At 42.6% G+C, this 22,865-nt stretch overlaps 2 protein-coding genes across 3 annotated transcripts in view; both read right to left on the minus strand.

Annotated features, from left to right (window-relative positions):
• The window catches only part of man1b1b (mannosidase, alpha, class 1B, member 1b), a 23,260-nt gene extending 17,837 nt beyond the window's left edge, over positions 1-5,423 (minus strand). For both annotated transcript variants that reach the window (XM_076078110.1, XM_076078108.1), the window contains exons 1-3: positions 5,122-5,423; positions 4,273-4,392; positions 13-112 (exon numbers count right to left, since the gene is read on the minus strand). In XM_076078110.1, coding sequence (XP_075934225.1) covers positions 13-112; positions 4,273-4,392; positions 5,122-5,157 — 256 coding nt within the window. In that variant the 5' untranslated portion in view covers positions 5,158-5,423. The remainder of the gene's footprint in view (positions 1-12; positions 113-4,272; positions 4,393-5,121) is intronic.
• Positions 5,424-12,168: 6,745 nt separating this feature from the next.
• cacna1ba (calcium channel, voltage-dependent, N type, alpha 1B subunit, a) overlaps positions 12,169-22,865 on the minus strand; it is a 144,254-nt gene continuing 133,557 nt past the window's right edge. Inside the window, exons 45-49 of the mRNA XM_076078144.1 lie at positions 21,471-21,498; positions 20,875-21,132; positions 16,504-16,519; positions 14,397-14,571; positions 12,169-12,711 (exon numbers count right to left, since the gene is read on the minus strand). Of these exons, the coding sequence (XP_075934259.1) occupies positions 12,169-12,711; positions 14,397-14,571; positions 16,504-16,519; positions 20,875-21,132; positions 21,471-21,498 (1,020 nt within the window). The remainder of the gene's footprint in view (positions 12,712-14,396; positions 14,572-16,503; positions 16,520-20,874; positions 21,133-21,470; positions 21,499-22,865) is intronic.

The following is a 22,865-nucleotide window of genomic DNA, read 5'->3' on the forward strand; positions in this document are numbered from 1 at the left end:
GAGGAGCCTTACCTCTGAGGTGCTCAGTCACAGCAGGATAGGAAGCAATGCCACAGACGAACAGGACGACGAAGATGAGGCTCCGCTGCAGCCTGGACAGCTGCTTCCATCTCTGTAGACACACAAGAGGAAGATGGAGAATAACTTCTATTTAGCTCCTGCAGAAGTTCTATTGTTAAAAATGAGCTGGCTTTGTTTTTTGGCCCAAACACACAACCGGGTCTCATCACTCAGATTGAATGAATTTCGATGTCTCGTGCTGCTGTTAAGCTCTGAACAGAACAATGCATGTAGGGCTTCCTGTGGTGCTCTGATCATGTGAGGTACAGCACAGCTAACAACTATATTCTTTTGTGCTTTCTAATAACAGACGTTGCACCTCAGAGAAGTCGGTGACAGCTAAACACTCTGCTCTGCTGATGCTCCGCTGTATACTGGGACCTGGGTAACACAACAGCTACTCTTGCCACCGTTCTGTCTGATAGGTAATGACAGCACCATTAAAGGTATTGAATTACCAGAGTACTACGGTGGTTTCATGACTAACAATTGAAGAAGCTACGATATCTACGGTGTCCTGACTCCTGCATGGTGGTTGTTGCCCTGTGTTAGTGTGCAGTGAAGTGCCAAAAACTAACTGGAACTTATTTTCATCTACTGCGGTCATGTCCATGGATCACAATATACTGGTCCTCTGTTCCAGCAGAGATTGAAACATGTATTTGTGTTAAACGGTAATGCTTCCAAAACTGAATTTCTGGTGTTCGCTCCTTTTCCGGTCAAAAGGCAAATTGCTAAATATCATGTTTTATACTGCAGGCTTCTCAATCCTACATGTTTGGTTAGATGAAACTACACCTACGATGTCAACGTGGTATGATCAATTATTATCAATTATTCGCTATGAAAGGTTAGCCAATGGATTGCAAGGAACCCGAGATGAGTTTGTAATTGAGTGGTCCCCCCTTAGTACATATTTGGGTTATGAATGGCCAGCAATAATATGTGTTGGAGTAGATTGTGCTTAATTAGCTAAGTAAGCATTCTCTGTCATTGTACATTTCTCCCCAATATGCTTTATTTTAGTTACTTTATTTATTTACTTTACCATCAGGACATGCGTGTTTATGCTGGGTCAATATTCAAGAAAAGGTTTGATGTTTAATGTGTATGTTGAGTTCCTCACTTGGTCTGTTTTGTTGTGTCTAAGACAATGCATGCAACATGGAGGCTGCTAACACTCCCTGATGGTCCAGCCCTGGAGATGGACAAGCAAACACTTGCGGTCCCAGATAACAATGCAGCGACTTGTTCAGTCCTGATGCGATACCTGGGCTGTGAGTATCGGTCAAAGCTGTGTCCTGATCAGAGAGCAGTGTTTCATTAATAAGCTGTATTCCTCACTCATTCTTCTGTGCACGAGGCACATCGGGCTTGACTTAAATAGAACTTTGTAAAAGAAAATGTAACAAATAAAATGCATGATATAAATGTACAGAATTGTTTTGTATTGTAACACAGTTTGGTCGCTGGTTTTTCCACATTATGATAAAACTAAGCAATATTGTTATATTATTTTGACAATATATATCAGGACAGCTGGTTAACATCAGAAGTCGTCCTGCAGAGCTCGATAACGGAGCGAACAGCTGTTACTGGAGGTAGCAGTGAGTTACATTACGGTTCAGTGAAGGTGAGTGGTGTGCAAAGGTGAATCATAACTTCATCATGCGTTCAAATGTGATCGTGCAAAATGTAGTTTAAGTGAGAAACCAGAATAATTCCAGTTGTTTGAAGATGCTTTCACAGCAATATGAAATAGATATTAGAGATGAATTATGACTTCCTAACACTCGCTCTTATTAGCTTATAATGCATCCACACTAAAACCTCTAATGCAAAGATTTAATTATAGCGAATATTTGAACAAAGGTACAATGATTTACCTCCTACTCATTTGAATTGTGTGTTTTTATGCAATAGATTTACACAATAGATGACCTAGATGAGCACACAGGGCAGACCTGGCATTGTACGGCTTCGGGTCATACTCGGCCCTCTGGCTGTCACCCACCGGCCCGCGGGACGTCAGCGGGAAATTAGGAATAAAAAGGTAAAGAAGTATACATCATGCACGGAATACAGCTGCAATGTTGTTATTGTGAAGGAGACGGCTGCTGTCTTTTCTTCTCAGTGTATGTCTGTGAGTACGTTGGTGAATGTGTGCGAGCAGCAGCTTGTGTTGGTGAACTGAGCTTACGGGAGACAGGAGTTAACCCCTTAAAACATGTCAGCCAATGTTAAAGAAAGAAAGACTGATACAGAGTGTAGAGGTTTTAACACAACACGGACTTCTAAGTATTTATTTACTGAAGTCAAAGGTAAAGCCGTGTGTTTAGTTTGTGGAGAACAGATCGCAGTGTTTGAATCTGCATTACGAGATGAAACCCTCGCAGAAATACTAACACGTGACCGATGCAGAGCGGCACGGACCTCTGAGGCTTTATACGCTGCTACAGCAACATGCTCAGAAGATGTTGCTTCTCTTTGGGTCTCCCTACATATGTGAACAAGTGATGAAGTTCAACAGATCCAGATCCTCTCTCACTGACATCACCGGTCAGCTGTCCTTCACATCTCACCTCACACATTCAACCTGACTTCAGTCACTGGTTCAAACACACACTAGAGCTCTCCACCCAACGGAGAAACAGAAGATGAGGTCATTGGACTACAAAGAACAGTGATGAAAGTACTCATGTATCAGAAACGTGATCCCTGTCAGTGTTCTACTATTATATGTGTTATATTACAAATGTATATTTGTTTGGATCATCATTCCTGCTGCAGATGTTTTAGGTGGAGCTTATTTTAATTTTGATATTTATTATTTTTAACTCTGTTTAGTTTGGGTAGTTGGGAAGGTTTGAAATATGATGTTGTGCAAAGTAACTAGTAACTAAAGCTGGCAGACACATGTAGTAGAGTAAAGAGTACAAATATCTCCTCTGAGATGTAGTGGAAGTACAAAGTTGAATAAAAGTAAAGTACCTTGAATTTGTACATAAGTACAGTACTTCAGAAAATATACTTAGTTACATTCCACCACTGATCATAATATTTACTCTCACAGCTCATCAAAACATACTATGTACTTTTCATAAAGAGGTGGAATAATAAAGAGCAGGATCCAGTTCAGTCTGTTGGTCCTCCACAACGGCCCCTGTTTCTCATGTGGCCCCTTGGGGGAAATAATTGCCCGCCGATATAGATGATAAAAATGCTAATATCAACCTTCCGTGTGCATTGGTCCGTTCCTCCCACATCACCGCCATCAACACAGGAAGGCAGTGCTAAAGTGATCGGCTGCCTGGGCCAAGTGTGACACTGGCAAGCGGTGCAACTCTGCTCCTGAAAAGTTTTAATGCACGTCTAAAAACAATACCGTATATAAATTGTTTTGTTTTGTTAATGCACTGGTAGATCGGTACTCAGTATCGGCTGAAATGGAAGTTCATGTAGGGGGGGGGGGGGGGGGAATAGTATTGGAACATCTCTAGCATTTTTTAAGTTATTTCAGGGTACAAAAGGTTAGAATACTAACATCATTCAATACTTTTTCCACATCTACACATGATAATACATCCAAAGCTGTTTGGGGCCCTTTTGGTTGGAGTCCCAGGCCCACCTAACAACAAGTCTGCCCCTCGTGTCTTCTCCTGAACCACCAGTGTATTCGATTGGTGTTTGTGACCGTGAGGAGCTGTGACTTGTGTGTGAGACTCAACTCTGTCATGTCAGGTGTGTTGCTGAGGACCAGAGGAAGCTCAGTGTCGAGTGTGAAGTTTGTATGAACCAGAGGCCAAACATTGGGCTCTGAACAGGCGTGTTTTAAATGGAAATGCACTCGCATCTCAAAAATACAATATTTCTATCTATTTGTCTAATACACGGAATAACAAATAAATAAATGTAAACTCCAAATTGGAATTATAGCCATATCATAGACAATACTTCTGCATCCATTCTCACTGCATTGACACTATTTTTGAATAACCCGACCCTTAAAGAGCAGCTCTTAAGTAAACTTTCATCATAAGCACCCAACTCTGCATTTCAGAACCACGATGTTTGTTTCTGTTTGTTGGCAAATATCAGAAAATAAATCCAGCACGGGCAACAAGAGGAACACCAGAGTGGGCAAACAAGAGCACTGGAAGACAAGAGAAGAAGGAGAAGTGCTCTTGTGAGGAGCTCAGAGATGCCACTCACCCTCCAGCAGGACTGCCTCCTCCACTGCTTGCTGTTGTTGTAACTTCCACCTCCTTGTCCAGCGACGCTTACAGATGTGTAGTCCTGTCGAGCTGGCGGGTGCATGTCTGTTACCCAGCCCTGCAGGAGCAGTGTGAGAGAGGAGAGCTGAGCTGGATGGACAGGGTGTGCTGGTATAGATGCAGCTAGCAAGTGATCCTGGCTGGTGAATACAGGTGTGCTTGTGATGTGATTATATATCAACACAATATAGTCAGATATGGAGAGAAGAGTTTCGCACTGTTTACCTAGATTTGCTGCACATCTGAGCAACATAAGTAACGCTCATTGAATCTAACTTCAGGGGGAATGTGAGCAGACATGTCGGTGGTTTGCACAGCACAGCTAGCTATGAAGCTGTCATCTAGTCTGCAGACGCAGTGTTCATCAACAGGCTAATCTAATTGATAGTGTTAACGTGGCCACATGTGAACTGGTTGTCCATATACATAGTTTAGTCGGTCGATATAACTTTAGCAGGAGGTGCTAGCTTACTACACAACCGTAACGACATACTCGTTATTGTACCTTTGTACACAAGTGGTAAACACCGGTGTGACGCTCGGGTTAGCCCCTCGCTGGAGCGGCTAACGTTACTTCGCCTACGCGTCACTGGCTCGAAGTAATGTTTTGGCGGATTTATATCCCAACTTTAGACCGAGGCATGTTTTGAGGCCTACACAACCGACACCATTGTTAACAGCCGAGCTTCCTTTCGAAGTAACAGAAACATTATTTTAAAGATAACACGTGTTTTGTCGGGGACTTAATTAACGTCCAGAAAGAGATATGAAGCTGACATTACGTTACCTTGCAAACCGTGTCTGCTCGTAAAGTGTCCAGCATTAACGTTACATTTGATGTACAACCAGTGTAATCCACCACCAGCAGGGTCACGTTAACAGCAGTCAAACTCGTGGTTAGCTTGACGTTAATGAACCAGCCCCGGGAGTCTCCGCATGGATAAACACTTCACCGATACTATTACCGAAATCCACGAGCCTCCGTTTGATAACTGTTTCACAGAGCGGGAAACACAACCCTGCTGACCGCCATTCACTTGTAGCTGAGGATGCCTCGCGCACTGTCAACAGATGGGTTCAGGTGCACCCATGCTGCCTTCAGGGACTTCCTTGAAACATCCTAAACACCAAGCTGTGCTAGTTTACCGGCTACTGTGATCTGTGAATGACATGTTTCAAAATGAATTAATAAAAAACACCCCTTCCTTGTTAGTCATTCTGATTCTTAATGCTTATTAGATTATGTTAAAATATTTTACAGAGTTACGAACTCTTCAGGTCCACATATTGTGACAGAGGGATCAATATAGTGAAATAATAAATACATGCATCAATATGTAAAACAATTAATTATTAGTAAAGTGACTACTATTAATGATGTCACTGTTGTAGACTGAAACCCCATATATGTTCAGACTGCAACTTGGCCCATAACATGAACATAATCACAATAAACTCTGTAGTATTAATTATTATTTGTATTTGTTATTGACCCATGTGTCAATGTGTAACCCCATTTTTAGGCAGCAGGCCACTGCTCACAACTCAACGACACTAAGACGGAGGTTCTAGTTATTGCATCAGATGAGTTTGGCAGAGTATTGGTCCACTCTCCTCTGCTGCCCATTGCAACCTGTGTGATCTAGGGGTTATTGTGATCGATCAGTGTCGTTTGACCCCATGTTAAGCAGCTGTCCAGATCCTGTTTCTTCACCTAAGAAATATCAGTAAACAGATCTGTAGTATCAACAGCTGAACTAGAGATGATCATACACACATTTATCTCTTCTCGCATTGACTACTGTAACACTCTTTTCTCATCACTCAGTGTATCTGCTCTTAACCGTCTGCAGGTCATCCAAAACGCTGCCACCAGATTACTCACCAGGACAAACCGACGGTCTCACATCACCCCCGTACTCCGATCTCTCCACTGGCTCCCTGGAGCATTTAGGATCCACTTTAAAATACTCACCCTCACTCACAGAGCACTACACGGTCAGGCTCCTACATATGCAGCTGATCTACTTCACCCGTATTCACCCGCCCGCGCTCTCAGGTCAGACGTGTTAGGTCTTCTGTCTGTCCCACGCACTCGCCTTAAGACCCGTGGTGACCGAGCCTTTGAGGCAGTAGCACCGAGGCTGTGGAATGCTCTGCCTGCACCTCTACGCCTCGCAGATTCTGTGAACTCATTCCAGCATCAGCTCAAAACACACCTGCTTAGACTGGCGTTTGACTAACAACTCATGTCCTGGACCTGCTTTTAAACCATGATTTATGTTTGTACTTTCTGTTTTTGTGCATTCCTGATGTATATTGTTGGTCATGTTGTGTTTTTTATGTTTGTAATTCTGCTCTGTTAAACACTTTGTGACTAATGTCTATGAAAAGCGCTTTATAAATAAATCTTACTTACTTTTTCTAAGCTAACGAAAACACAACGATTCTTATTTTCATGTCATTATACTCTAATAAAAACATAGTTATGAATATTATATTCCATTTCCGCCAATAAATCCCTTAAATGTTACAAACTGTTCCTTTAAGTGCTTAGTCATACCTGCATTTATAACAGCAGCATTCTATGTACAGAGTTGAACAGTAAAATGTGAATCATTTTAAGGATTCTCACCTGGTGACCCGCTCACTGATTGATTGTGAAAAGAAGCTAGCAAGTTTGTTGTATAAACTCTTTCTTCTTCTATTATTCCTATTCTTCCAACTATTAATGCCTGCTGATCACAGGACACCCATAAAGAGCTTCATCACAGCAAACATGCAAAATACCCAAAATACAACCGTTGGCCATTGTTTACTTCATCAAACCCCAATAAAGTTAAAGAGAAAATGGCAAATAAAAGCTTGTGTATTTTAGTAATCAGGATATTCCTACATGTGACCTGAAGCAATGAGACTCCTCCAGACTGTCCCAAGTCACTCTGTATTCACCAGGTCTATATCGCACACTGCATTTACTGCACATTTCACTGAGAGACTGATCTCTGATCAGTAAATGTCAAAAATCGAAATCTACAACTGTCAGTGATGATGTAGAATGAGGTCTGTAACTACAGCAGTTACTATAAGCCTCATTTGATGCATTGAGTTGAAATTTATAAAAGGCAAATAACCCAGTTTGGAGACAAATAAACCCCAACAGATATTGGTTACCACAGACAATTTGACTCATCGTGCCCCCAGCATGGTAGATGTTGGAGAACAGCTGGTGAACATAGAAGTGGAGAGCAAAGAGCTAATAAGAGTGAAGTCTGGATGAGATTCAGCAGGTGGACACCAAATGAAGGTCTGCTGAATGTATAGGTGTGTTTGCTGCTTTAACATGTCTGTCAAACAAAAGACAATACATGAAATGAGCAGAGACATTCAAACAATAGTTAATAATCTTACCTCGAGGTCGACTTACGAGCTTCTTTTTCTGGAGCTTTCCAGCATGTCTTCAGTGGGTTAAACACGGCTCAGAACAGCAGGTTACATGTGCACAGTGTACCAGCTGCAACACTCAACCATCCAGCTAATCAGAGGCAGATGTGTTTCATTCTTATTTATTTCAAGGAGCTTTGCTGCATACAAAATGTTTAATGTAGAAACAACTGCAGAGTTCAAAGTCTGGCCAAGAAACATAAAATCAAGCAAAGAAACAATTGACTGAATCCCAAGAGCCAAATAAAGGAATGTTCCAGCTCTGCTGTCTACAATGTCCAATACTGTTTGTAATCCCACAGTTTATATCAAATATTAAAAATCAACAACAAAATAACACATGGTATCCAAAAGTACGAAGTCTTCTACATGCACATACATTGTCAGAACATGCAAACATCTGTATTTTGTTGTAAAAGCCACATCTGCACTGCCTATATGCAGAACTAAAGCAGCTGGGTTGATCCTAATGTTTGGCGGCCGGTTGGTCCAGACTCGGGCGCAGGTACGCTTCCTCTCAGTACAGAGAGCGCAGAGTTAAAGAAGGTACAAATGTTTCGATTTGTTTTTTCATCTGCAGAACATCTGCAGAAGAATACGTTCCTGTCTTTGAGAGAAAGAATCACTTTGACAGTTTACAAGGTTGATCTATAAAAAGCCTTTATTGTAACCTAGCAGGACCCCCCCCCCCACTGTGAGCCATGTTGTCATGTTATGCATGCAAATATATGTGAAAGTTACTGTGATCCTAAATATCCCATCGGTTTCTTGTTTATATGTGCCGTTGCACATTTGAAGTGTTTTTTTTGTTTGCATGTCTTTCGTTGCATTTTCTATAAAACATTTGGTCACAATCATGCTGAAGCCTGAATCTACAGAGACCGGCATGTAAAGCTACAGAATGAATGGAGATATGGGTTTGTCAGGTTGCATAGCCCCACTCCTCTTGTCTCCCTCAGTCACCTGCTGCTAGCTTCACGTCTGTCCCTCATGTTGACATTAAAGTTTCAGGCAGCAGCAGTCCTCCTGAGCTCTGAGACAGCTGCAGAATGTCCTCCTACAACCTGGAAGCAGAGGCAGGTTTGGGCAGTAGGATCCACTCTTCAGTACCGTCAGATCCACTTCTGACCATTGTTAGATATCGATCACATTCCAGGTGTTGTTTCTTGATTTGTGTTGTAATTTATCTTTTGGAGAGTCAGGATTTAACGCTGTCTATACAGCTGAGCCCACGAGACCATCTCCAGCATCTCCTCCTGCTGCAGGACTTCAGTTCTAAAGAGATCCTACATTTACCAACACACCCCATCAAAAGGCATGAACTTCTTGTTTTCAATCAAACGTGTTGGTGGACATGTTAGCTGTGTCATTACAACACACAGCATGTACTGGAGACACACTGACTGATATAAAACAGAATCAGCATGTCGTTCACAGTCCGTCCACCAGAGAGCACTGACACGTTGACTTCAAACTGCAGAATGTCCTCTTCAGTCCACCTCACAATTCTTTAGCTACATGGAACCAGCTCTTACCTCAGTGTCCAGCAGTCTATGTTTTTTTTGCAGATAATATGATATAAATCAATGTACTTTATCATTTTGTACTAATTAGAAATGATGAACCAAATTGCCAATTATTGTTAATTCAATTCCACAGAATATGGACAAAGCTAATGATGCTACTGTGTTGTGGTTTGTGTTGTGCTGCTGTAGACGGAGCAGTTAGTCGCTGCCAGACTCCGTGATACAGTAGCTGCTGGAAATAGCTCTGAATGATATTAAAACATCTATTTTTTGCTAGTTATGCATGAGTATAAAAAGAAACGCCACTCCATGACACATACTATACCGACACATACGGGACAATGACCGTAAGGAGTCAGACTGGACCCCCTTTGCTACTTGGGTAAAATCACAGTGAACACACGCTTTAACTCCTTTAACACACAATGTTCAGTCCAAACAACACAGGAGTTTGGAAGACTCACATCGTCACATTGTGACAACAGCCCAGGTCTATCTGAACATGCACAGTGTGCTACTGGCATTAACGTAACTGGATCCATATATTTATGCAGTTTACATAGTTGTTAAATGCTCGCATAGTGTTTTCATAATGTCGATTCTTGCTCCTCCACCCACACATGATTTTATGGTTTATCAAAAACAAGAAAAAGATAATGGACTTTCATAAGATGCTTTTTCCATTCGTGTCTTTGAAAGCTGCAGAGGTCTGTGCATACTAATGAGACCTTCTGTACAGCATGGTCTCCTGCAGAGCTACATACGGAATGAACCAAACATCTACTCCAGGGTGGATGCATTAGAAAACAGTCGACGTTGCACCTTTTCTACAGTATATCTAAAAGGATAGGCACTTCGTCTTAAAACATCCCCAAGAAAGTCTGTAAGAAACATTAGACCTGAAACGATGGCCAACCCGGAAGCAGTTCACATAAAACATATCTTTGCTTTTACGTCATATAAAAGATGCACACGATGAAAAGAGAACATCTACAGGACGTTTTATAGAAATCAAATGAGTAAGTACTCGTTCCTACTACGCGCTGCTTCTCTCTTGAAGCTTGCAAAACACATGTAAAAACAGGCAAAACAATTAACGCTGCTTGTGTGACAGCACTTCATCTGTTCCACTGACACAAAGGGAATGTCATAAAGAATTAGGCATCATCACGGAATGGTAGAGTCCTAAACTGAAGGACAACACAGCTGTTCCTACAGTGTTATGTCTGAGAGGTTTTCCAAAATTGTAATACATATTTTCACTGAACTGTTCCGTTTGTGCTGTTTCCTTCACTTCCTGTTGAAACTGCCATACTGACTCTCAAACTCTCTTCTAACCATCAGTCACTAACTCCACCTACAGCTTAAAGAGGCCTGTTATACAGTACGCTGTGCTCTGGGCCGTCATGATAATGTGAAAGAAGGTGACATTGTAACCAGTTGACGGAGCACAGCTCACATTGAGTGTGGTGTTGTCTTTAGCCGTATGAAGAAAGGGCTCCTGCATGTGCTCCTCCATTACTGTGTATGTGGTGCACAGAGTGCAGCAGTCCAAGTCAAAGAGGCTGTGTTCCCGCTGTAGCATGGAGGTAAACAGAACTATATATAGATATATATAGGTTATAAAGAGTCAAAGCTGCACTAATCATCATCTCTATATGTACAATGGAGAAATGTGTAATTTGACTGTTGAGACAAACCTACTGAGAACCATCATCAACTCTGCAGTTGCCGTTAGCCTACGGAGTGTTTCAGCAACTTTCAGCCGAATGTTTGGTTTGACAACACAACATGTCACAGTTTAGATTCAGTAAGCGCTCTCACCAACCTGGTTCCCAGCAGCAGCAGCAGGCAGCTTTGCAAACAGCAGACAGACAGTCAGAGACCAGCTGGTGAATTTAGTGCAGCGTTTAGCAGCTCAAGAGACCAAACCAGAGCTAAAAGGTGACTCCTGGACTTACTCTCTCAGGTGGTCAGAAACACCACTCCAAATGGATGCTAATGTTGCCTGAGTCTGCTGTGATTAGGCAACCTAACATGATAGGGGCGTGTACAGTGGTAAAGTAGTAAAGCCCGCCTTCTGCTTGATCTGATTGGCTGCCTGGGCCGTTGACTAGCGGTGTGACTCGGCGTCTGGCGCTGAAAAGTTGATCATATTTTAACTTTCATGCGGATATCAGGGTGTGATCTGGGCCATAAGCTGATCAACTTCAGAAGGGGATAATATGTCAATGTTGTATTAACAGGTTGGGGTGCTACCTAGTAAAATGAAGCCGAATGGTAAAATGTTAGACGCCCCTGAAGAATGTTTAGACCAAATCAGCATGTGGCGTTTAAGAGCCTCATTGTGTGCTTTAAGGTGAACAAAGCTTCACTGGTCAGTAGTCAGGACCAATGACCCTGAAGAGAAACATGGTCTGAATGTTCCTCTCGTCTGGAACACAGACACACAGCAGCTCTGGCACTTCATCTTCTTCATACAAACATTTCTTGGGATCTTCACTTTTCTACCAACATCAGGAGACATTGTCATATTAATGTGTAGTTGTATGTGATATAATGCTGTTTGAGGGTTAATATGGTGTGTCAACCAAACACTGAAGTCAAAGCTAATTAAGGAAACTACTGTAAGACATTCTGTTCTGTGTCATAATGCTACGTGCCCCTTGATAAAAGTTCTAATATGACCCACTTCAAGCTTTCTCCCTGTTCAGATGTTCTCGCTCACCTTAGCTCTCCAAGTTAGGATTACAAATACAGCATCAAATACACACACTGACCATGTAAACTAAAGCCTTTAAAGAAGATGATAAAACTCATCACAATTCCTCAAAATGCATTCAAAAGGTTGGTTTAAAGCCATGCTAGCACCATTCGTCCTCCTCTGCCTCCTGGTAATACCTGTGTGCCCTGAGACCAGAGCCTGCGCTGGTGCTTCCCCCGAAGCTGAAGTGGTACCCGTTGGGCACCCCGAGGTTCTGCTGCGCAGCAGGAAGCAGGGCTTCCGTCATGCGAGGCAGTGCGGTCCGAGATGAGCGCCCGGCACGGGGGCTGGGCTTCAGTGACAACGCATCCTGAAAGACGTCCAGCTGGTCCCGGAGGCTGCCGTAGAGGCTGCCCAGAGCCTCGCCGTGGCCCCGGCTCAGGAAGGGCTCGGAGCTGATACGAGTGACGGGGCAGGGAAAGTAGTGGGTGCTGTGCCGGAGGGCGTCGTGCTCCGACAGGCCGCGGCTCAGCCGGCCAGGACTCAGAGAGGCCACAAAGGGCACAGGGGATGAATTGGCAGTCTTGTAGGCCACTCCAGGCCGCGGGGTGAGGGGGGTCTGGGGGAGCTGCCGACGTCCTCGGCTCGGCGTGCTAGAAGTGGAACTCGGTGCCACTGGGCTGCCTTTAACCCAACCACTGCCCTGGATGAAAATTGGACAAGCAATTTGAAACGATGAGGAAATGATGTAAGAAAGGAAAGGAAAAGAAAAGGGAAGGAGACAGGGCCGCCGGAGGTAGGAAAGGAAAGGAAAGATACCAACATGTATATGTGATGACATGAAAGATGACAGAGAACAAATAAGACAGAGAAGAGAGAATGAAAGAACAAGCACCAATGGAAAGATAATGACAGATAGACAAAATGGACGGAGAATGATGAAAAGAGAAAGTGGGAAAAGAAGTGAAAGGCCATGAGAAGCTGCACTAAAGGCAGACAGAGGAGATAGTAGTAGGAGCATGCAGAGGGATCGCAGCACAGAGTACTATCCTATGAGAGCATCTCCACCATGCTGCTCCATGGAACCCTGAGGCCTCTAGTTTCACAGTGAAGACACGGTAGAGATCTGTGCTCATTCTGATAGTTCACTACACTGAACCTACACTGTTCAGCTTTGACCGTCTGACAGACAACAGGCAGACGGATCCCTTCAGTTATCTGGACACAGTGTTTAACTGATCTCATATTATAATGTACTGTATGTATGTTACTGTATGATGTGATCATCTCAAACTGATCAGAGGCTATAAATACAAAACAGGACACAGATAAGAATCAGAAGATAAAGAAATAGACGTACGTATGTGCAGAATGTTGAACTAACGGTAAAGTTGTGTAAAGTATCAGTACTTTGTATGAAGTACTTTGCTTTTAAGTTCCTGTAGGAATATTATCAGAATATTCAAGAGATGTTGAAATTACGAGTGAAGTGAACTAATTAATCTTTTAAACCCAAAGCTTAAGGTCAGTGTTGTTATACTTTGTTGTTAATGTTAACAAATCACATGAAACCAACAACAGGCCTCATACAGGAGCCACCTGTGGAGTACAAGTGATTCAGTTCTTATCAAATGTTACTCACACAAAGGAAGTAGTGCATCTGTTTGGGACTATTCTGAGCGGTGGATTAATTGAATCTGGTGCTGGTTAGTGTGTGATTGAGTCACAATAATCGACAGTGTGTGTGTTCATGTCGGTTGTTAATGGAGCTCGATGGTACGCACCAATAATCATCACGTTTATGTTTCCTGCAGCGTTGCTGAATAATGTGATACATTTCTTTTGTTTTAATGACTCAACTGTTTTTGATTATTCAATGAAAATACATTTAGTTGAGTTGGACAAATACATCACTGAATAATCAATAAGACTTTAACAAACTACACATTAGTACGATGGTTGAGGTGTTGGTCCTCAGAGCTCTAGTTTGTCTGGAGGCTCCTGGATGTGAGCGGTGAAGTGTTGCTGTTAAACTGTGATGAGGTTCACATCAGCTATAAGCTCGTCATCTTGAATTGTCTCCACATCTTTAGTATAATCACCGCTGGCTCTGCACAGACTGTTCTTCTACCGATACACGTCACCCTGCCATGCCGCCATGACACTAGAGGCCTCAACCTAAAGGCTTGATCAGGTTCCACAGGTGTACATGAATACTAGTTATACAGTTCTTTCATCTAAAAGGAGTTTTCTATCTGATGGAAGATAGTAATCAAAGATAGTAAACACTGTCAGATGAACTCCAAACTCATTACAAAGCCTGTGAGAATCCCCTTCCCCTGGTTCATTGCCTGGTCTGTCCCTACTCTGCGTGCCCTGCCCTCCCACCTGCTTGTTGCTGGGTTCCTGCCCTTCGCCGGGGGAGGCGGCACAGCTGGCGGTGGCAGATTTGGTGTGGCAGTGTTCCCGGCTGCAGTAGCGGTCGCAGGAGTAGTAGCGCTGCTTATCCGCTGAGGAGTGGTGTTTCCTTTCGTGGGAGCGTCCGCGGTCGTGGCCTCGATCTCTGGAGTCGGCCGGGTCAGACTTTGGCTCTCCTGGTGCACCTGTAGAGGAGGACCATAAGATGTTTCTGTATTCAGGGTAATGTTAGAGACCTGGCTGACTTTGGTTTAATATGGCTTTGAGTGCCAGTAATCTGGTCAGGCAGGCATTCTGACTTCTGTCAGAAGAGGAAGAGCACAGGTGTTACTAATACGATCAGATATCACGGCTGCGTTCTGGGTTCAGTGAGCGACAGCAACCTGAACCTGAAGCAGCTTCATGGGATTCAGCCATAATTTAGTTTATTATCTACACTTGTGTCATGTCAAAATATGTCCTACTGCAGACTGATGTATCAATGTAAGAACCATTTATTCATGACTTAGGCCATGTCCACACGACTACGTCTCCATTTTAAAAGGCATATCTGTTGCTACGTTTACACCGAGTGTCCACACTAGGCCAGGCAGATCCATTTAAAAGCTCCGAGGATACTTCTTAGTGTGGACGGCGTAACCTGAGAAGTTAGAAACCATGACGTAGTTCCCGCGTTCGCTACTTGATTGGTTGTTAGCAGTCACTACATAGTCCTTCCCTGATTGGTCAGGACCCGATCACGTGACCCATTTCCGGAAGAAAACAAACAGCAGCCTTGATTACCGATCGACTACCAGGTTAATTCAACATGGACAACTGATCACAGGCGTTGCTGACCTTGTTGTCTTTACTAGCAGCTGTTGTGCAGTTAAATTGTGCATTTTATAATTCTACTAATGCCAGCATGCGGAGGAAGCAGCTGTTATCGGAGCGGTTAGTGAGCGGTGTGTCCAGCGGCCTACAGAGTATCAGACCTACAGAGTGGCCGTCTGAAGTCACGGTTAGAGGCTTTAGGGAGGACGATGGACACAAAACGGAGGACTTTCCTTTTCTTATTAATGCTTATTTTGTTCTGCACATCTATTGTGAAGTCTGCATAGAAACTAAGCAGTAAATGCTCTCCAGTAGACAGAGACTTCAGCCACCAGCAGAGCTACGAGTGAGAACAGACAACGAAGACACCGAGAGGAAACGAGAGACGTGTGTTGACCACATTTATGGAACCATAATCTAAAATTGTTTGATTTGTAAGTATTCATTTTGAAGTATATTTGATGTGTGTGTGAGAGAGATAGAGCAAGACCTGCAGCCATGTACATTACATTACATTACATTACAGTCATTTAGCAGACGCTTTTATCCAAAGCGACTTACAATAGGTGTATTCAACATCGGTTTTCGAGAGAACAACTAGTCACCAGAAGTAATAAGTGCATGTCCCTACCTCAAACAAGCATCTAAGAGCATAAACCAGAGCCAACGTACAGTGCAGAAACAAAGGAATGCAATAAGTGCCACAAGCTCATATAAAAACAATAAGTGCAATAAGCTAGTATGAATACAGTAGATGCTAGGTAAGTGCTAAGCGGAAGGGTAGGCCTTCTTGAGGAGGTGTAACTAAGTTAAGTAAGTAACTATGTACAACTTCTAACTCTGTTTAAGTTTATAGAGGACGATTTTAAGTATCAAGCGCGACCTTTTATTATTAAAGACTACTATAATACAATGATTATTTTCTTTAACTAAGCAACCAATCTACTTCCTGCTTCCACCCGTATGCCCTGTGTACGTGAATAGTCATGTGATGGTGAACGGTGATGAACAGCCGTGTGGACGGAGATCGTTTTTGTTTTAAAACCCCGGTTACAAACAAACATGTTGTAGTGTGGATGTAGCCTTACTAACATCTATAATCAGATGATTCACTAACTTTTGCTTTGTATTGACTAGAAGTTTAAACCCGTGACTCTTTTTTAATGAACATTTACAACTGCAGACTTGATGTTTAATCCCATTTATTTATAAGGCAGCCTGTGGCCTGATCTCACAGTGTGTGTAAAAGTAAGAAGACGAGAACAGCACAGACCTTGTTGCTACTTCGTAATTACAATACGTAAAATGTCAATACAAGCCTCACATATCTGTGCACGTGAGAAAGGTTTGTAAAGTACAGAGTGACATCACAATAAAGGAGAAACATAAGACATATCTGGAGTGTAGCTCGTACTTTTTGGTAACACATTACTCCTGTGAAATATGTTATTCCTTTATTACTTAACAAGTACTGCAGGATGTCATTGTTGTTTACCAGAACTGTATCCCAGTACTTACAAAGCACTTACAGTAGAAGTCATTTCTCCCTTTCTCTAAAATACCCTGTAGGTACCCAGTACTTACTAAAATACTTACAGTAGAACTTATTTGTTCTTTCCTCTAACATTCCCAATTGTCCCTCCCTTGTTCTGCTGTATGTCCCAGTAGGAACCTGCAGTGTGTATATGTAGTGATTCATACAACGATAGCACACATGAAGTTCAGGGGACTTACACGGTGATTACATTAAAAGTCGCGGGCTGTATTATAAGATATTACCTAGTATTTCTGCTATTATTAGTGCATTATATGTATCATCTGTGCCCTATGGATCGACTGTGTTGTAATTCTATTATGTTGTTCATTTTGTACACATGACATCTATTGTAGCTCTGTTCATCCTGGGAGAGGATCCCTCCTCTGCTGCTCTCCTGAGGTTTCTTTAGATGGATTTGTTCCTGTTCCGATGTGAGCGTCCTGGGACAGAGGATGTCGTATTTTGTACAGATTGTAGAGCCCTCTGGCTAATTTGAGATTTGAGATTTTGGGCTGCACAAATACAATTTAATTGAATTTAAATTGAATCTTAAGGTGACCGGTACGTGGTTTGTTTATCTGACGTATCACGATGCTTGCTGTTAGGACACGGTTTCTCTCTCTCTGTGGCCGAGTCCTCTGCCATCATTACAGATGTTCAGCCTCCAATCCCCAATGAAAGCATTGTTAAAAGCATGTTTGATGTCCGACACTCGGGTGTCTTAGCAGATCGGGTTCCATTATATTAATGCATCATGGCACGTATGACGGAGCCCCACTACGTTTCATTTCATTTTAGTGAAGCACAATCTGCACAGACAGCTGTTTAAATCACACAATTATCTGTATCTGTCTATATGTATGTATAATATGATTAGTGTTTTGAACTCATTTACCGTCTTTAAATTGATTGATGAAGACTTTCAGTCCGTCTCTGAGCGCGTGTTTCCCTTCACTTACTACGGTGAGTGAAGGGAATAAAATCAATCAATCAATACATACATTGATTTCTTCCCATAGAGCTCTTTGAGTTCAGTAAATGTGTGTGTCAGTCAGCCTGCTGAAGGCAGGTTAGTAACAGCAGACTCCTCCTCAGGGGGACACGAATGACTGGACCAATGTTCAACACAATGGAAGTCATATTGTTCCATGAAGCGGATGAAATGATGGGTGTGAAGTACTTTATAACAGCATGTGTACTTTACATTTCATATCCAAAAGGCACTATAGATCAATTTTGTATTAATTTTTAAAAACCTCAGCTTGCTGGACTCTTTATTGGTGCTGGTTACCAGTTGCCAGGAAGTTACTACTCCAGCTCTCCATCAAAATGAGAATAAGCATCTATCCGGTAACGGTTCACTGTTGCGTCTTAATGACTGCTCCTGGGTCAGTCCAGAAGGCCTTGACTCCCTGGTGAACCTCACACTCAAGCACACAGAGCTTCAGTGCTGACATGAGGAGGACGATGATACATTTACACATCATGCTCAGTTTCAGGTTCATCTTTGTATTCTGGGTTTCTACTAGAACATGTTTAAATGCTTTAATGTTAAAACACACATTACATTTAGATATCGTACCTTCTGTCTGAATATACCTGTATTCACCCTCTGCTGGTTCACCAGAGAGTGCTTGTTGGTAAATATATCAAAATAACATCTTAAAGGTCTTAAGCTGATCAGAAGTGTCCCGCTTGGCATGGGACATGATGAAGCAGTCCATATCCAACAGATGGGCCTTCAGGATACGGTGTGTGTGAGTATACAGTGTGTGTGTGTGAGTATACGGTGTGTGTGAGTATACAGTGTGTGTGAGTATACGGTGTGTGTGAGTATACAGTGTGTGTGAGTATACGGTGTGTGTGAGTATACAGTGTGTGTGTGTGAGTATACAGTGTGTGTGAGTATACAGTGTGTGTGAGTATACGGTGTGTGTGAGTATACAGTGTGTGTGTGTGAGTATACAGTGTGTGTGTGTGTGAGTATACAGTGTGTGTGTGAATATACAGTGTGTGTGTGTGAGTATACAGTGTGTGTGTGAGTATACAGTGTGTGTGTGTGTGTGTGAGTATACAGTGTGTGTGTGTGTGAGTATACAGTGTGTGTGTGTGAGTATACAGTGTGTGTGTGTGAGTATACAGTGTGTGTGTGTGTGAGTATACAGTGTGTGTGTGTGAGTATACAGTGTGTGTGTGAGTATACAGTGTGTGTGAGTATACAGTGTGTGTGTGTGTGAGTATACAGTGTGTGTGAGTATACAGTGTGTGTGTGAGTATACAGTGTGTGTGAGTATACAGTGTGTGTGTGTGTGAGTATACAGTGTGTGCGTGTGACTATACAGTGTGTGTGTGAGTATACAGTGTGTGTGTGTGAGTATACAGTGTGTGTGTGAGTATACAGTGTGTGTGTGTGAGTATACAGTGTGTGTGAGTATACAGTGTGTGTGTGAGTATACAGTGTGTGTGTGTGTGAGTATACAGTATGTGTGTGAGTATACAGTGTGTGTGAGTATACAGTGTGTGTGAGTATACAGTGTGTGTGTGTGAGTATACAGTGTGTGTGTGTGTGAGTATACAGTGTGTGTGTGAGTATACAGTGTGTGTGTGAGTATACAGTGTGTGTGAGTATACAGTGTGTGTGTGTGAGTATACAGTGTGTGTGAGTATACAGTGTGTGTGTGTGAGTATACAGTGTGTGTGTGAGTATACAGTGTGTGTGAGTATACAGTGTGTGTGTGTGAGTATACAGTGTGTGTGTGTGTGAGTATACAGTGTGTGTGTGAGTATACAGTGTGTGTGTGAGTATACAGTGTGTGTGAGTATACAGTGTGTGTGCGTGAGTATACAGTGTGTGTGAGTATACAGTGTGTGTGTGTGAGTATACAGTGTGTGCGTGTGAGTATACAGTGTGTGCGTGTGAGTATACAGTGTGTGTGAGTATACAGTGTGTGTGTGTGAGTATACAGTATGTGTGTGAGTATACAGTGTGTGTGTGTGAGTATACAGTGTGTGTGAGTATACAGTGTGTGTGTGTGAGTATACAGTGTGTGCGTGTGAGTATACAGTGTGTGTGAGTATACAGTGTGTGTGTGTGAGTATACAGTGTGTGTGTGAGTATACAGTGTGTGTGAGTATACAGTGTGTGTGTGTGAGTATACAGTGTGTGCGTGTGAGTATACAGTGTGTGTGAGTATACAGTGTGTGTGTGTGAGTATACAGTGTGTGTGAGTATACAGTGTGTGTGTGTGAGTATACAGTGTGTGTGAGTATACAGTGTGTGTGTGTGAGTATACAGTATGTGTGTGAGTATACAGTGTGTGTGTGTGAGTATACAGTGTGTGTGTGTGAGTATACAGTGTGTGTGAGTATACAGTGTGTGTGTGTGTGAGTATACAGTGTGTGTGTGTGAGTATACAGTGTGTGTGTGAGTATACAGTGTGTGCGTGTGAGTATACAGTGTGTGTGAGTATACAGTGTGTGTGTGAGTATACAGTGTGTGTGAGTATACAGTGTGTGTGTGTGAGTATACAGTGTGTGTGTGTGAGTATACAGTGTGTGTGAGTATACAGTGTGTGTGTGTGTGAGTATACAGTGTGTGCGTGTGAGTATACAGTGTGTGTGAGTATACAGTGTGTGTGTGTGAGTATACAGTATGTGTGTGAGTATACAGTGTGTGTGTGTGAGTATACAGTGTGTGTGAGTATACAGTGTGTGTGTGTGAGTATACAGTGTGTGTGAGTATACAGTGTGTGTGTGTGAGTATACAGTGTGTGTGTGTGAGTATACAGTGTGTGTGTGAGTATACAGTGTGTGCGTGTGAGTATACAGTGTGTGTGAGTATACAGTGTGTGTGTGAGTATACAGTGTGTGTGAGTATACAGTGTGTGTGAGTATACAGTGTGTGTGTGTGAGTATACAGTGTGTGTGTGAGTATACAGTGTGTGTGTGAGTATACAGTGTGTGTGAGTATACAGTGTGTGTGAGTATACAGTGTGTGTGTGTGAGTATACAGTGTGTGTGAGTATACAGTGTGTGTGTGAGTATACAGTGTGTGTGTGTGAGTATACGGTGTGTGTGAGTGTGTAAGTGCTGACTAACCAGCAGAGTTAGGTGGTGGTCCACCCAGAGGTGTATCCAAAGACCTCTGCCTCCTCTCCCTGTCTTTATCTCTGTCTCTATCTCGGCGATGGTGGCAGCGGTGGTGGTGGTGGTGGTGGGGGGGCCGGTCCTGGCTGGGTTTCTCCATGGTGTAGTCCCTCAGGTTGACCTCCTGGGGTCGCTGTGGGGCCACAGTGGAGACGGAGCGCTTCATTGGACTGGCATCAGGAGCAGTCTGAGGTAGAGAGACACAAGAAGCTCACTTTTCATCCAGCAGTCATGTAGACCCAGCTTCATACAATGACTACAACTGCTCCGTGTTGACTCACTGACAGTAAACACAGTTCTCTCGCCCGTCCCGTGCATCTCTACTCCCCATCCATCCACTGACTGTCCCACCTGTCATGACTCTCATTTCCCTGCTCACCTGTTTCCACTTTTGCTTCAGCAGCCCCGCAGTGTATATTCACTCACTCACTACCAGATGGTCAATGGTGCTTATGCCTTTGCTCTCCAGACACCTCAACCTGTTCCTGAAGCGCCCGTCCTGGATTGGTTTCTCATCCTGTTGCCCCAAACCTACAAGTCTGCCTGACATCCAGTGTGAGTACGTTGCCCTTCACCCTGCCTGCTTGCCTTGTGTGTTACCTTTAGGTGAGCTGCTTCCCTGGTGTTGGTGTTGTGCTTGCTGACTCATGTCGTAGCTCACTGGGACACTTGATGAAACTGAGCCATTGTTAACAAGATAAGATTCACCTGTTCTTCCTACTATGATGAGTTCAAATATGTTGATTCTTCAGCACTGCTCACTGAGACACACTCATGTTTACACATTACAATATGAAAATGATATTTAGTCTTTCATGTGATGAAAGGCTCTGACTAAAGAATAGACCGAATATGAAATGATTTGAATATGTATTGTGTTTTATAAAGAATGACTGTAATGACACATGCTTCATTAGGACTACAGCAGTAGGAACACCGCTCTTATTATGTTATATACCATGATATTATGTTATATTGCTGTACTATACTATGGTACTACCTTTCACTTTATACTTGATCTTATACCCTATATTATAATTTACCATTTGATACAATCCTATAGTATATGTTATACTGTTTAATCAGACCACTGTCACTTTGGTTGTATGTTTCTTCTCCAAACGCTCTTGAGCTCTATTTCTTTTTGTATTCTTGTTTTACAGAATATACATCTTATTATTTACTACTTTTACTTTCTCTATCTGTATTCTTTGTGCTGCTGTAACAACCACGTCTCACAATCTCATCTGATTTCTGGGTCGTTCTTTGATTACATTCAAATAAAACATGCTCATTTTTTAAATGCTGATTTTGATATATATTTTTACACAATATATTTTAAAATGGGATTGTTTTTGTAAACGAAAAAACTTGAAAAAAGCAAAATGCTTTAAGCGTTTTCAAATGCTACATGGGAGGGGCTTTAAGATGTGGCGTCATAGACGAATCAGGTTCATGATGCACAACAACACTGCACCATGTGATCACCTGGCACTACTCGTCTTACATTGTGGATTTAACCGTTTAGCTAGCTGCACCAGATCAATCCGCACAATGTCAAACCTCAAACCAGTGCGTGACGTGTTGCGTGACGTGTTGCGTGACGTGTTGCGTGACGTGTTGCGTGACGTGTTGCGTGACGGCGTGTACATACAGCCAGATGGATCCCTGCAGAGAGGCTCCGCTGACATGCAGAGTAAGTAGAACGAAACGAATAGAAAGAAAGAAGAAAAAGAGATCAGCAGCTACACTTTGTTGTTGTCATCAGATCTTCTACTGAAAGACAATTTTTTTTTATCATTTGTTTATAATTATGGCCTTTTTGTTTGCAGTAAATTATAGAATCCTGTTAAAGATTAATGCACTATCGGTATTCAGTACAGAAGGGGTAGTGATGAGCATTGGTTTCTGCCATAATGTCACTTTTGATACCACCACTGGTG

The sequence above is a fragment of the Anarhichas minor genome, unplaced genomic scaffold (genome assembly GCF_050575085.1).
Source record: "Anarhichas minor isolate MPS153535 unplaced genomic scaffold, ASM5057508v1 ptg000063l, whole genome shotgun sequence".
Taxonomy (NCBI): Eukaryota; Metazoa; Chordata; class Actinopteri; order Perciformes; family Anarhichadidae; genus Anarhichas; species Anarhichas minor.